The 19,075-nt window shown below is 45.3% G+C and overlaps 1 protein-coding gene across 7 annotated transcripts in view; it reads right to left on the bottom strand.

Moving 5' to 3' along the window:
- The window catches only part of LOC146995591 (transcription factor unc-3-like), an 83,694-nt gene that overhangs the window by 12,164 nt on the left and 52,455 nt on the right, over window positions 1–19,075 (bottom strand). For 6 of the 7 annotated variants that reach the window (XR_015043165.1, XR_015043164.1, XR_015043163.1 and 3 more), the window contains exon 3: window positions 77–964. The exons of the other annotated variant lie outside the window; for it this stretch is intronic. Coding sequence is in view for 1 of the 6 variants with exons in the window: in XM_085824478.1 (XP_085680604.1) it covers window positions 949–964 (16 nt within the window). In the remaining 5 variants the exon portion in view is untranslated. Of the gene's footprint in view, window positions 1–76; window positions 965–19,075 lie in introns of those variants that run through there. 7 annotated transcript variants of the gene reach the window in all.

Raw genomic sequence — 19,075 nt, 5'->3', positions numbered from 1 at the left:
TTTTTGTCATTAAAGTAAAAATGTGAAAAGGAAAAAATATGTAAAATTTTAAAAATGAAAAGAATGTAAGAAATAAGTTTACTTATGAGTTTTAGATAACAAAAACACATTTACTTCGAATAAAACTGTATGTACGAACCGAAACTGCCACGGATATATCACAGATATATTTAGTTAGCACAGGTACAAACATATTACACTACGCTTTCTTCTATATCGCTCTCTTTCACTGTCTGAAGTGGCCCGACAGTTGATTCTTGTCTTTTGAGCTCAGAAACTTGAGCATGCAAACTTGTGGTAAAAAAGGTTTGTTAACCATTCCTTCAAAGACTCCTTTGAGAGGTCAAACTTGTCTGCAGACCACGACCTCTTCCATTAAGGATTTTTTTTCTTTTTTTTTTTTTTTCTTTTTTTTAAATTTTCTCAAGTTTTCAACCTGCTTCCTCTTTGCATAAATAAGACGTTTGTACGCATCGTCTGCAGCTGTCAGTGATGCTACTTTGATATTAGGTTTGTAATTACTAGAAAGTCTTCTTGGTGCTTCAGAAGAGTCAAAACCATTCATCTGAACTCTCCAGGATGTCTGGGTTTGAATCATCAAAGGCCATATTAAAACCCCATTCATTCCCATCCCATGGTTCTGACTGCGAAGCGTCGCGTGTTGCAACGACAGCCGATGGATTTAGACGTTTTGGTATGCGGGGACTGTCTTGTGATATCCAAAGAAATACGATTTTCCAGGAACAGAGTCGTTAGGTAAAGGTACGCCGTCGTCTACAGAGCGGTAGATTTGAGCTGGAGTCGTCCGATGGGAGAATTCTGTTTTGGGACTTTGTCTTCTATTTTCTGATTCACGTATATTGAAAAGCGGAGGTGGAACTATCATTCCGCGAGCTACGTTCCGTCTCTTACCAGATGATGGATCGTGGCTAATTAGCCAATAGGTCTTCATTTCCGCTTTGCCCTGAAAATGAAATTTATTTTAAAGAAAATTTAATTTAAAGATAAAACACAAAGAATGCTACGAGAACTCGGAATGTAACGAACTAATAAATAAAATAGAATAAATTTTACATAAGAATTGAAAAAAAAAAAAAATCTGAAAGGTTTCGGATTTTAAATTACGTTGAAAGGGGCGTTTTTCTAATATTTTGTGTTACCTTTATTTATCATGTTCTTCGCACTTAAATCATAAAATTCAGTTCAACAGCAATATCGCAAAATAATTTTAAAATGAGCATATCTTTAGAATTTTCGATACACAGTCTCGCGCGTTGAAGATAAAAATGTTCTTTTTGTACAACGATGCCATTGCTCGCTTTGAAACCCTCGAGTTTGTTAATCAAAAATATTTTGTAAAAAAACGTTTTACAAAATATGAAGTCGATAATAAAACAAATTCCAAATTTGGACTTCCACATGCCCATATTCGTTGGAGGATTACGTTATTCAAAATTGGACGGCTCTAGGTAACGTTGTTTATCACAATGCGAGAAATGCATTATTTAATTTCTTTAAGTATAATACAGGGCTCTAATATTTCGTGGCAAGAATTTAAAAAGTGAAACAGCGCTTTTAGTGAATCGACACAAAATGCCGAAAAGAAATTAATAATCCTTCTGTGCAAATTCTTCCTTTGGACTAATAATAAATCAGTTTCTATAATTGACTTGATTATCTTAGAACAGTAGACTGCGGTTCATATTATCGAGGTTAATGATATAATTCGGATGTTGTTATAGAATCGCCCAAGTCCTGCTCGTTAACACAGAAAATACTTCGTTTGTTGTGATCAACAGGTCGGTGACCGTGATCAAAGTGTGGAATATATTTTTTAAATTGAAATAAAATCGCTAAAAATATGAGCAAACAGATTATAAAATTTGTCAAGTGCCAGAAAAATGTCGCTTAGGAAGCGGTCAATCATTTAAGATTGGGCCAAAACAAAAAATCTGAGTTTGATATAGATTTTCAATTTGTTCTGCGATGTTTCTATCTGACTTTTTAAAGTATTTTAATCGGGCACGAGAAAGTTATGATAATGTCTGTTTTCTCGATTTCTGGAAAGCAAAAGAGTAAAATTACGTTTACAGCTAATACAGTAGTCAATTACAATTTCCGACGTAGCTTTCTTTAAAAATATGTTTCGTTCTGCATTGCACTGGAATGTAAACCAATTTAATTAGAATTCTACTAAAAACATCTAACTAAATACAAAATCTGTAACAATACACTTACGCCAAACTAAGATTGCATTTTCTGCCTAATTTTACATTGGCATGTTCTATTCAAGTGAGGAATGCTCTCTGAACATTAAGAGAACGTTTACTGTCACGGGATACGGAATCGGTCAAGTGATTTCAAGAAATATTATGCGCCGTTCATAAATAAACTTTTGCATTAAACTTTGAAAATACGATTAAATACATTATGAACGGTTCCGAAGCAAACTTCTGCATTTCCTAATTAAAATTCTTTGAAACTTCCTGTTTACATGTTTCTTGTTTAATCTAATTAAATTAGCTTATTTTAGTGCTATTTTGAAGCTCATTTTAATGTTAGTAAAATAGGGTGGACAAACATTACTGCATTGCAATTGTAATAATTTATTTTATTAAGAACTTTATTGGAATAGCAGACGATGCTTTATACAGTAAAAACTTAACAGCAAAGTACATTTTCTCAAGGTATACGAATTATGTAGTTAGTTATAAAAATTTCTTCAGAGGTTCATAAAATTTAACGAAAAAACTATCACAGACTTTGGGATGATTCGGCCGATTTCACTACACGAAGTCACGTTTGCACTACGCACAATGACCCACGATATGACTCAGAAAACTCCTGCTGAATTAATTTTAGGAAGAAAGTCTATAGACCTTTTTTTACTTCCTTGTACGAAGTAAAAAGGAAGTATTTACAATACTTCCTTTTTCGCGAAAAGTTTCAGGCAGCATATTTCAACGAAAATATCCATTTTGACCACTATCGAATGCAATTTAACGATGTTTTTGCGTGACATCTGTTCGTAAGGACAGAATAAAAGACTCTTTTCCTTCAAAAAAATTATAAAACTGCTTTAAAATGAATTCTGAAGAGAATTTTTCGTGGCGTCTCTACAAACGTATGTACGTATCTCGCATAACTCAAAAATGAGTAGCCTCAGAAAGTTGAAATTTTGTATATAGGACTGCTATAACATGTAGATGTGCACCTCGTATTTTGGTTGCAATCGGCCGCACCAAACGTATATAAATATATTTATATATATATATATCCACTCTATTACCTGGCTCAGTGATCTCAGTTTCTTTACTCTTATATGTTTGTAAATTGTACATTTTTTGATTTAAAAATGATTGAATTATGTTGTTTTTATCTTCCGGTTAAGGATTTTATGCCTTTAGTAAATTTGTGTGCAATATTTTTAGAATTATGAGCAATTTTAAAGTTGTTTAATTGCCGGTAAGCCTGTTTTTAATGGCTGCCATTGATGTTTATATTTGAAACGGGAGACTAGTGGATTTGTTGCCAATCTAGAGAAACTTAGTTTCGCAACAACAAAGATAGCGCATTCATTTATTATTGCCAATTAAATCATGCTTAATTCTTTCTGGAATTTTTTCGAGGAAATAAGCGTTTGAGATTTACTTCGTAATTTTTAATATAGATATTTTGAGTTTTTATGTATTTTTGCCTTCTCGCGAAGTGAGAACTGAATTAATTAAATGAGAAATATTCAATCGTCTGTGGAAAACTGTTTTTTTTTTTTGTTTTGTTTGCTTAATTTCTTTTATACATAGTTCTAGCTTTATTATAGTATTTGAATAGAACATGTGGCAACGATTAGATAATTCTTTAAATGATATACATTATGTGCATTCTGAGTTATAATATGAATGAAATATAATTCTGTTAAGTAAACCTAGCGCCAGAGTGTCGCTATGGTAAACAAAGTGAATTTTAAAGAATGCATTTGTTCTATTGTGGTTTATGCGCTGTCGGCGAAGTAGGTTTAATTCAATCTAATAAGTTTAAATAAAATACGTATAATTTAATATTCCGTACAAGGAAGTCATGTGGTGTACACATCAGATTTCTTATATCATAAAAACTTAAAACAATTTTCATTAAAAATTGTAAAATACAAAAAAAAAAAAAAAAAAAAAACGTAAAATACCAAAATGCAATTAAAAAAACGGTTTGAAAAAACAATTTTTACAATTAAAATTATAGTAGCTAAGCAAAAATAAGCCACCACACATGAAGATAAATTTTTCGTTGCACAAAACTGAAAGTTTACTTTGGTCCCAGCTGGAAGAAAGGCACCCAATTTGGTGTGCAAACTGACTTAACTAACTATTCTACTAAGAGTTTCAAATGTAAACAAATGGTCGCTTTATTAGTTCTCCAAGTTTTAGTTTGTTGATAATTCTACAACAATTGCGTTCAGATTAACTAAAGGCATAAAAACCTTAACTTGAAGTTATTCATTTTTAAAACAAAAAATGCGATACACTATTTTTCGTGCAAAAGTGTGCCTGCTCCCGAGTTTCACATGTCAGATATCAAAAATGAATCCATTAAATCTTCTGATTTCGTAGGAAGTAAGTAAAAGTACAATTATGATAAAAGGGGAAGGGAAGGAAATTTTAAAATTGAGACAGAACGTAGTAAAAAGTAAGTATCGTATTAGCAAAAAATTTCAGGCATCATATTTCAACGCAAATATCCATTTTCACCGCTATCGAATCCAATTTAACGATGTTTCTGCGTGACATCTGTACGTAAGGAGTCTCCCCCCAAAATTTAAAAACTTATTTAAAATGAGTTCTGAAGAGAATTTTTCGTTGCGTCTGTGCGAACGTATGTACGTACGTATCTCGCATAACTCAGAAACGAGTAGCCTCAGAACGTTAAAATTTTGTATATAGGACTGCTATAAAATGTAGATGTGCACCTCGTATTTTGGTTGCAATCGGCTGCACCAAAAGTATATAAATATATGTATATATATATATCCACTCTGTTACTCGGCTCAGTGATCTCGGTTTCTTTATTCTTACATGTTTGTAAATTGTGCATTTTTTGCTTTAAAATATCGCTGTTGTTTTAAAAACAGATGTTCGATTTAAAAAATCGTTGTCGCAAAAACTGTTTTAAAATTTTTTGCTTTAGTAAATCTGTATACAATATTTTTAAAATTATCAACAATTTAAAAGGTGTTTAAGTGTCGCTAAGCCTAATAATTTTTTTCATGGCGGCCATTGCTTGTTTACATTTGAAAGAGCAGAATAGTAGATTTGTTGCCAATCTAGAGAAAGTAAGCTTTGCAATAACGCCTTCTTTTACTATTGCGAATTAAATCATGTTCATTCTGGAAATCATGAAATCATTCATGAAATCATTCTGGAATTTATTCGAGGAAATAAGTGTTTAAGATTTACTTCAGAATTTTCAATACAGGCATCTTGAGTTTTAATGTATTTTTGCCTTGTCGCGAAGTGAGAACTGAATTAATTGAATAAGAAATACTCGATCGTCTGTGAAAAGTTGTTTCTTTTTTGTTGTTGTTCTTTGCTTAATTTCTTTTATACATCGTTTTAGATTTATTATAGTATTTGAATGGGGCAACGATTAGATAATTCTTAAGATGATATAAATTTTGTGTATTCTGAGTTAAAAAATGAAAGAAATGTAACGCTGTTAAGTGAACCTACGGCCAGAGTGTCGCTATGGTAAACAAATATAGTGAATTTTAAAGAGTGCATTTATTCTGTTGTGGTTCACGCGATATCGACAAAGTAGATTTAATTCAATCCAATAATTTTAAATTAAATGCAAGAAAAAATGGGTATAATTTAATATCCTGTACAGGGAAGTCATGTGATGTCACAACAGATATTTTTATTTAATACATTAAGTGTCAAAATTTATCGTTTAATCTTAGAAAATCGTTTCAATATTAGGTATCAAAAATATTGAATCAATTAAAATAATTACTGTGTAATCGACATATTATACATACAACAATTAGAACAAAACAATTAGAAGTTAAAAAAAGCTTTTTGTGTAGTTTTTAACCGTTTATGAGACATATTAGATCTTCCGCGTGATGTTTATTATATCATCTGGCCCACCAGCGGCCGAGCGGTAAAGTCGCTGAACACTGGTAGTTCGGTTCGAGGTTCGAGCCCCGCGAACGGGCTGGCTGCATGGGTGTTTTCGTGGTTTTCCTCATGTGTAACGTGTATACGAGCCAGTTTCCCTTAGAAAGTCCTCCACGAAGGCACCCCCCTTTAGGCAGATAACACACTGCTTTGCCGTAATTAAATACACCACTTATTATATCATCTGTAATATACATTGTATATATACATTGTAACATCCACATATTATACACATTGTAATATCTGTAATAAATTCTCACACACTCTCACACACTCTCACACACTCTCACACACTCTCACACACTCTCACACTCTCTCACACACTCTCACACTCTCACACTCTCTCACACTCTCTCACACTCTCTCACACTCTCTCACACTCACACACACTCACACACACTCTCACACATTCTCACACACTCTCACACACACCCTCACACACTCTCACACACTCAAACATCACCATCACACACTCACACCCTCACACACACTCACACTCACACACACACACACACACCCTCACACACACATACTCACACACTCATCCTCACACACACATCCTCACACACACTCACACACACTCACACACTCTCACACGCACTCAATCACACTCACACACTCACAAACACACACTCCCACACACTCCCACACACACCCTCACACACTCTCACACACACACTCACACATACTCACACATACTCACACACTCTCACACTCTCTCACATTCTCACACTCTCATTCTCACACTCTCATTCTCACACACCCACACACACACCCTCACTCAAACTCTCACACCCTCTCACACATTCTCACACACACACCCTCACACACACACAATCTCACACACACTCTCACACTCTCTCGCACACTCACACACTCTCACAAACTCACACACTCTCACAAACTCACACACACACTCACACACACACACCCTCACACATACACCCTCACACACACACTCTCTCACCCACCCACCCTCACACACACCATCACACACTCTCACACACACACTAACACACACACACTCTCACACACCCTCACACCCTCACACAAACTCTCACACACCCTCACTCACTCTCACACACTCACACACTCTCAAACACTCTCACACACACCCTCACACACACACCCTCACTCAAAATCACACACTCTCACACACACTCACTCACACTCACAAACTCTCAGACACCCTCACACACACACCCGCACACACACACCCGCACCCACACTCCCTCACCCACACACCCTCACACACACACCCTCACTCACACACTCACACACTCACAAACTCTCACACACACAACCTCTCACACACCCTCACACCCTCTCACACACACTCTCACACACACTCACCCTCACACACACCCCCTGACTCAAACTCTCACACACTCATACACCCCCACTCACACCCCCCCACACACACACACTCACACACACACTCTCACACTTTCTCACACACTCTCACACACCCTCACACACACACACTCTCACACATACACCCTCATACACACACACTCTCACCCACCCACCCTCACACACACCATCACACACTCTCTCACACACACTGTCACACACACTCTCACACACCCTCATTCAAACTCTCAGATACACTCACACACTCTCACACACACTCACACACTCTCAAACACTCTCACACACACCCTCACACACACTCCCTCACCCACACTCCCTCACCCACACACCCTCACCCACACACCCTCACCCACACACCCTCACTCAAAATCACTCACTCTCACACACACACACACACACAACTCACACACACACCCTCACACACACACCCTCACACACACACCCCCTCAGACACACTCCCTCACCCACACTCCCTCACCCACACTCCCTCACCCACACACCCTCACTCACACACTCACACAAACTCACACTCTCACACACACTCACACACCCTCACACTCACAACCTCTCACACACACCCTCACACCCTCACACACACACTCTCACACACACTCACACGCACCCTCACACAACACCCTCACACACACCCACTCACACCCCCACACACACACCCACACACAAACACACACTCACACACACAGTCTCACACTTTATCACACACACTCACACACTCTCACACACCCTCACATGCACACCCTCACACACCCTCACCGACACACCCTTACACACTCACACACACCCTCACTCACACACTCTCACACACTCACACACTCACACACACTTCAACTCTCGCACACACTCTCACACACACACACACTCCCTCACCCACACACCCTCACCCACACACTCTCACACAACCTCTCACACACACACCCTCACTCAAACTCACACACTCTCACACACACACCCTCACACAACACCCTCACACATACTCCCTCACCCACACACCCTCACACACACACCCTCACACAAACTCTCACACTCTCACACACCCTCACACACTCAGAAACTCACACACTCTCTCACACCCTCACACATCCTCACACACACATCCTTACACACCTTCACACACCCTCACACACACTCCCTCACCCACACTCCCTCACCCACCCACACACTCTCACACACACACCCCCTCACACACACTCCCTCACCCACACACCCACACACCCTCACCCACACTCCCTCACCCACACACCCACACACACCCACACACACTCACACACACTCACACACACTCACACACTCTCACACACACTCACACACCCTCACATTCACACCCTCTCACACACCCTCACACACACTCTCACACACATTCACACATACACCCTCACCCACACACCCTCACTCAAACTCTCTGACACACTCACACACTCTCCCACACCCTCACACACACACCCTCACTCAAACTCTCACACTCTCACACACCCTCACACACTCAGAAACTCACACACTCTCTCACACCCTCACACATCCTCACACACACATCCTCACACAACACCTTCACACACCCTCTCACACACACTCATACACTCTCACTCTCACACACTTACACACTCTCACACACACTCACACACACTCACACACATTCACACACTCTCACACACCCTCACACACCCTCACACACACCCTCACACACCTCACACACACACACTCACACACACTCACACTCTCAAACACTCTCACACACACCCTCACACACTCACACTCTCAAACACTCTCACACACACCCTCACACACACTCCCTCACCCACAATCCCTCACCCACACACCCTCACACACACACCCTCACTCAAACTCTCTGACACACTCACACACTCTCCCACACCCTCACACACACACCCTCACTCAAACTCTCACACTCTCACACACCCTCACACACTCAGAAACTCACACACTCTCTCACACCCTCACACATCCTCACACACACATCCTCACACAACACCTTCACACACCCTCTCACACACACTCATACACTCTCACTCTCACACACTTACACACTCTCACACACACTCACACACACTCACACACACTCACACACATTCACACACTCTCACACACTCTCACACACCCTCACACACCTCACACACACCCTCACACACCCTCACACACCCTCACACACCCTCACACACACTCACACACACTCACACTCTCAAACACTCTCACACACACCCTCACACACACTCCCTCACCCACACTCCCTCACCCACACTCCCTCACCCACACACCCTCACCCACACACTCTCACACAACCTCACACACACACTCTCACACAACCTCACACACAAACACCCTCACTCAAACTCACACACTCTCACACACAATCACACACTCTCACCCTCAACACCCTCACACACACACTCTCACACACACCCTCACACACACACCCTCACACACACACACTCACACACTCACTCACACATACTCACACACTCTCACACTCTCTCACGCTCTCACAGACACTCTCACACTCTCTCGCACACTTACACACACTCACACACTCTCACAAACTCACACACACACCCTCACACACACACACACCTTCACATATACACCCTCACACACACCCTCAACACACACTCTCTCACCCACCCACCCTCACACACACCATCACACACTCTCACACACCCTCACACCCTCACACAAACTCTCACACACCCTCACTCACTCTCACACACACACTCACACACACACACTCTCACACACCCTCACTCAAACTCTCACACACACTCACACACTCTCACACACTCTCACACACACTCACACACTCTCACACACACCCTCACACACACTCCCTCACCCACACACCCTCACACTCACACACACTCACACACTCTCACACACACTCACACACCCTCACACCCTCTCACACACACACCCTCACACAACACCCTCACACACACCCCCTCACTCAAACTCTCACACACTCTCACACACCCTCACACACACACCCTCACTCAAACTCTCACACTCTCACACACCCTCACACATCCTCACACAACACCTTCACACACCCCCTCACACACACTCATACACTCTCACTCTCACACACTTTCACACTCTCACACACACACACACACCCTCAAACACACACACCCTCACACACACTCACACACACACCCTCACACACACACCCTCACACACACAAACCCTCACACACACCCTCACATGCTCACACACACTCACACACTCTCACACACTCTCAAACACACTCAGACACACCCTCACACACTCTCACACACACACCCTCACACAGACACACACACACTCACACCAACACCCTCACACACATCCTCACCCACACACCCTCACACACTCTCTCACACACACACACCCTCACTCAAACTCTCACACACACACCCTCACACAATCCCTCACCCACACACTCTCACACACACACCCTCACACACTCCCTCACCCACACACTCTCACACCCTCACTCACACACCCTCACACACACACTCTCACAAACACTCAAACACCCTCACACACTCTCGCACACACACACACCCTCACACACACACCCTCACAGACACACCTTCACCCACACACTCACTCACACATACTCACTCTCTCACACTCCCACATACACTCCCACACACACTCACACAATATCACACACTCTCAAACATTATCACACATCCTCACAGACACACCCTCACACACACTCACACACTCTCACACACACTCTCACACACACTCTCACATACACTCACACACACCCTCACACATCCTCACACACACTCGCACACTCTCACAAACGCACATCCACACACTTTCACTTTCACACACACTTTCACACACCCTCTCACACCCTCACACACACACACACTCTCACACTCTCTCAAACACACTCACACACCCTCACACACACACAATCTCACACACATTCTCACACACTCACACTCTCACATACTCACACACACCCTCACACACACACCCTCACTCACACACACCCTCACACACACACCCTCACTCACACACCCTCACACACTCTCACACACACACACCCTCACAGACACACTCACACATTCTCACACACTCTCACACACACACACACACACACAAACTCACACACTCACCCTCACACACAATCTCACACACTCTCACAGTCACCCTCACACACACCCTCACATGCTCACACACTCTCACATACACTCACACACTCTAACACACTCACGTACTCACAGACACACACCCTCTCACACACTCTCACACATACACTCTCACACACACACCCTCACACACACTCTCACTCAAACTCTCACACACCCTCACACACTCAGAAACTCACACACTCTCTCACACCCTCACACATCCTCACTCACATCCTCACACACCCTCAAACACACACACCCTCAAACACACACACCCTCAAACACACACACCCTCACATACACACACCCTCACACACACTCACACACACCCTCACACACGCTCACACACACCCTCACACACTCCCACACTCACAGACACACACACACTCACACACACACCCTCACTCAAACTCTCACACTCTCACACACTCTCACACACCCTCACAGACACCCTCACACAACACCCTCACACACACATACTCACCCTCACACACCCTCACATACACCCTCACACACACCCTCACGCTCACACACACTCACACACTCTCAAACACACACCCTCACCCACACACCCTCACACACTCTCACAGTCACACAGACAATCACTTACACTCCCACACACCCTCTCACAGTCACACAGACACTCACTCACACTCCCACACACACTCTCACCCACACACCCTCACACATGCACTCACACACACATCCTCACTCATTCTCACACAACCTCACACACACACCCTCACACACTCTCACTCTTACACACTCACACACACCCTCACACACACACCCTCACAGACACACACTCACACACACACCCTCACACACACACCCTCACACACACACACACACACCCTCACACACACTCACATACTCTCAAACACACTCTCACACACACCCTCACATACTCACACACACCCTCACACACACTCACACACACCCCCTCACACACCCTCACAGACACACCCACACACAAACTCCCTCACCCACACACTCTCAAACTCACACACTCTCACACCCTCACACACACTCACACACACCCTCACACACACATCCTCACTCAAAATCTCACACACCCTCACACACTCTCCCTCACCCACACACACTCACACACACCCCCTCACACACACACACTCACACACTCTCACAGACACACATCCACACACTCACACACACACCCTTATTCAATCTCTCACACACACACCCTCACACACACATCCTCACTCAAACTCTCACACACCCTCACACACACACTCTCACACACCCTCACACACACACTCTCACACACTCACACTCACTCTCACACACCCTCACACACACTCACATACTCTCAAAAACACTCACACACCCTCACACGCCCACACACTCACACACACTCTCAAACACACTCACACCCTCACACACTCACACACACACACCCTCACTCACACAACCCCTCACACACACACCCTCTCACACTCTCTCACACACTCACACACTCTAGCACACACTCACACACTCTAGCACACACTCACACACTCTCACACACACCCTCACACACTATCACACACACACCCTCACACACTCTCTCACACCCTCACACACACACATACTCACACACACACTCACACACTCTCTCACACACACTCACACACCCTCACACACACACACCCTCACACACACACTCTCACACACATTCACGCACACTCACACACATTCACACACTCTCACACGCCTCACACACACATCCTCACACACACTCTCACACACACTCACCCTCACCCACACTCACACACACTTGCACACACATCCTCACTCTCACTCTTACACACCCTCACACACACACTCTCAAACACTCTCACAGTCACCCTCACACACACCCTCACATGCTCACACACTCTCACACACACCCTCACTCAAACTCTCCGACACACTCACACACTCTCACACACCATCACACACACACCCTCACTCAAACTCTCACACACCCTCACACACTCACTCACACCCTCACACATCCTCAAACACGCACACCCTCACACACAGTCACACACACACTCACACACACCCTCACACTCCCTCACACACACCCTCACACAATACCCTCACACACACACCCTCACACACATCCTCACCCACACACCCTCACACACACTCACACACCCACACACACACACCCTCAGACACTCCCTCACCCACACACACACCCTCACAGACACACCCTCACCCACACACCCTCACACACACTCACGCATTCTCACACACCCTCACCCACACTCACACACTCTCACACACACTCTCACATACACACACCCTCACACATCCTCACACACACTCGCACACTCTCACAGACACACATCCACACACTCACACACACAACCTTACTCAAACACTCACACACACATCCTCACTCTCACTCTTACACACCCTCACACACACTCTCAAACACTCTCACACAACACCCTCACACACACACCCTCATGCAACACCCTCACGTACACACTCTCTCACACACACCCTCTCACACACTCACACCCTCACACACAAACACACTCTCACACCCTCACACACACCCTCACACACACACCCTCACTCATACTCACACACACCATCACAGTCACACACTCTCACACACCCTCACACCCTCCCTCACACACACTCACACACACACACTTACTCACTCACACACACTCACACACACCCTCACACACACATCCTCACACACACCCTCACAGTCACACACACACACCCTCACACACACACACTCTCACCCACATACACCCTCACACACAAACTCTCACACATACACCCTCACACACACACCCCCACTCAATCTCACACATTCTCAAACACTCTCACACACACGCACATACACTCAAACACACTCATGTACTCTCACACACAGACACACACTCTCAAACACACTCACACACATGCTCACACACACTCTCAAACACACTCTCACATGCACCCTCACTCAAACTCTCACACACACACTCTCACACACACACCCTCACAGACACACCCACACACACTCTCACACACACTCACACTCTCAAACACTCTCTCACACACACATCCTCACACACACCCTCACACACACTCCCTCACACACTCCCTCACCCACACACTCTCACACACACACACCCTCAAACACACAACTTCACACACTCTACACACTCTCACATACACTCACACACACCCTCTCACACACACTCACACATTCTCACACACACACACACCCTCACAGACACACATCCGCACCCTCACACACACATCCTCACTCAAACTCTCACACACCCTCACACACACTCCCTCACCCACACACCCTCACACACACCCCCTCACACACACCCCCTCACACACTCTCACACTCAAACACACTCACTTACTCTCACACACAGACACACACCCTCACACACACACCCTCACTCACACACCCTCACACACACTCACACACAATCACACGCACCCTCACAGACACACCCTCACACACACACCCTCACCCACACACCCTCACCCACACACTCACATACTCACACACTCATCCTCACACACACATCCTCACACACACTCACACACTCACAAACACACACTCCCACACACTCCCACACACACCCTCACACACTCTCACACACACACTCCCACATACTCACACACTCACACACACACACATACACCCTCACACACACACTCTCTCACCCACCCACCCTCACACACACCATCACACACTCTCACACACACACACACTCTCACACAACCTCACACCCTCACACACACACTCTCACACACTCACCCTCACACACACTCCCTCACCCACACACTCTCACACATAATCACACACAATCACACACCCTCACACACACACACACACACACACACTCACAACTCACACACACACCCTGACACACACACCCCCTCAGACACACTCCCTCACCCACACTCCCTCACCCACACACCCTCACCCACACACTCACACACCCTCACACTCACAACCTCTCACACACACCCTCACACCCTCTCCCACACACTCACACTCTCAAACACTCTCACACACACCCTCACACACACTCCCTCACCCACACTCCCTCACACACACACCCTCACTAAAAATCACACAATATCACACACACTCTCAAACACTTTCACACACACATCCTCACTCAAACTCACACTCTCACCCTCAACACCCTCACACACACACACCCTCACACAAATTCTCACACACCCTCACTCACTCTCACACACCCTCACTCAAACTCTCACACACTCTCACACACACACCCTCACACACACTCACACAAACCCTCACACACACCCTCACATGCTCACACACTCTCACACACACACTCACACACTCTCACACACACACACTCACACACACACACCCTCACACAATCCCTCAACCACACACTCTCACACACACACCCTCACAGACACACTCACACATTCTCACACACTCCAACACTCACCCTAACTCAAACTCTCACAGTCACCCTCACACACACCCTCACATGCTCACACACTCTCACATACACTCACACACTCTAACACACCCTCTCACACACTCTCACACATACACTCTCACACACACACCCTCACTCAAACTCTCCGACACACTCACACACTCTCACACACACCCTCACACACTCCCACACTCACAGACACACACACACTCACACACACCCTTACACCCTCACACAAATTCTCACACACCCTCACTCACTCTCACACACCCTCACTCAAACTCTCACACACTCTCACACACACACCCTCACTCAAACTCTCACACTCTCACACACCCTCACAGACACCCTCACCCTCACACACACCCTCACGCTCACACACACTCACACACTCTCACATACACTCACACACACCCACTCACTCACACTCACACATGCTCTCACACACCCTCACACACTCTCACTCTTACACACTCACACACACCCTCACACACACACCCTCACACAAACTCTCACACACCCTCACACACACACCCTCACACACTCACTCTCACACACACACCCTCACACACACACACACACCCTCACTCAAACTCTCTCACACACTCCCTCACCCACACACTCTCACACACACACTCACACACACTCTCACACACACTCTCACACACACTCCCTCACCCACACACTCTCACACAATCACACACACACCCTCACAGACACACCCTCACCCCCTCACACACACTCATACACCCACTCTCACACCCTCACACACACTCACACACACCCTCACACACACACACTCTCACACACACATCCTCACTCAAACTCTCACACACCCTCACACACACACACTCACTCTCACACACCCTCACACACACTCACATACTCTCAAAAACACTCACACGCCCACACACTCACACACTCACACACACACACACCCTCACTCACACACACACCCTCTCACACTCTCTCACACACTCACAAACCCCTCACACACACACCCTCTCACACTCTCTCACACACTCTAGCACACACTCACACACTCTCACACACACACACTCCCTCACCCACACACACCCTCACTCACACACCCTCACACACACTCACACACTCACACACTTTCACACACAATCACACACACACCTTCACCCACAAACCCTCACACACACTCATACACTCTCACTCTCACACCCTCACACACACACCCTCACTCTCACACACACCCTCACACACACACCCTCAAACACACACACCCTCCCACACACACTCTCACTTCACCCTCACACACACACACTTTCACACACCCTCTCACACTCTCTCACACACACTCACACACACTCACACACCCTCACACACACACACCCTCACTCACACTCACACTCTCACACACACACACTTTCACACACTCTCTCACACACACCCTCACAGTCACACACACACACACTCCCACACACCCTCACACACACTCGCACACTCTCACAGACACACATCCACACACACAACCTTACTCAAACACTCACACACACATCCTCACTCTCACTCTTACACACCCTCACACACATACTCTCAAACACTCTCACACAACACCCTCACACACACACCCTCACATGCTCACACACTCTCACAGACACACACCCTCTCACACATACACTCTCTCACACACACCCTCACTCAAACTCTCTGACACACTCACACACTCTCACACACCATCACACACACACCCTCACTCAAACTCTCACACACCCTCACACACACCCTCACACACACATCCTCACCCACACACACACCCTCACAGACACACCCTCACTCACACACCCTCACCCACACTCACACACTCTCACACACACTCTCACATACACACACCCTCACACATCCTCACACACACTCGCACACTCTCACACACACTCGCACACTCTCACAGACACACATCCACACACAACCTTACTCAAACACTCACACACACATCCTCACTCTCACTCTTACACACCCTCACACACACACTCTCAAACACTCTCACACAACACCCTCACACACACACTCACACACTCAAACTCACACACCCTCCTCACACAACACCCTCACGTACACACACTCTCTCACACACACACCCTCACACACACACCCTCACTCACACACCCTCACTCATACTCACACACACCATCACAGTCTCACATACACTCTCAAACACTCTCTCACACACACACCCTCACAGTCACACACTTACTCACTCACACATACTCACACACACTTTCACACACTCACCCTCACACACACACCCTCACTCACACACCCTCACACCATCACAGTCTCACATACACTCTCAAACACTCTCTCACACACACACCCTCACAGTCACACACTTACTCACTCACACATACTCACACACTCTCACACACACTCACACACACTTTCACACTCCCTCATACACACACCGTCACTCACACACTTACACACTCTCACCCTCAACACCCTCACACACACACACCCTCACAAACACCCCCACACACACACTCTCACTCTCAAACACTCTCTCACACACACCCTCACAATCTCACACTCCCTCACACACTTTCACACTCCCTCACACACACATACTCACTCACACATACTCACACACTCTCACACTCTCACCCTCAATACCCTCACACACACACACAATCTCACAGATACACCCTCACAGACACTCTCACACCCTCACACACAAACTCTCACACATACACCCTCACACACACACCCTCACTCAAACTCTCCGACACACTCTTACACACACACCCTCACTCAAACTCTCCGAAACACTCTCACACTCTCACACACCCTCACACACTCAGAAACTCACACACTCTCTCACACACACTCATACACTCTCACTCTCACACTCTTTCACACCCTCACACACACACCTTCACACAAACACACCCTCACACCCTCA

Source organism: Stegodyphus dumicola, chromosome 9 (assembly GCF_044657685.1).
Source record: "Stegodyphus dumicola isolate Sdum_Otavi_A_Nest chromosome 9, ASM4465768v1".
Lineage (NCBI taxonomy): Eukaryota > Metazoa > Arthropoda > Arachnida > Araneae > Eresidae > Stegodyphus > Stegodyphus dumicola.
The sequence above is the reverse complement of the archived record's forward strand: the minus strand, read 5'-3'. Positions and strand labels throughout refer to the sequence as shown.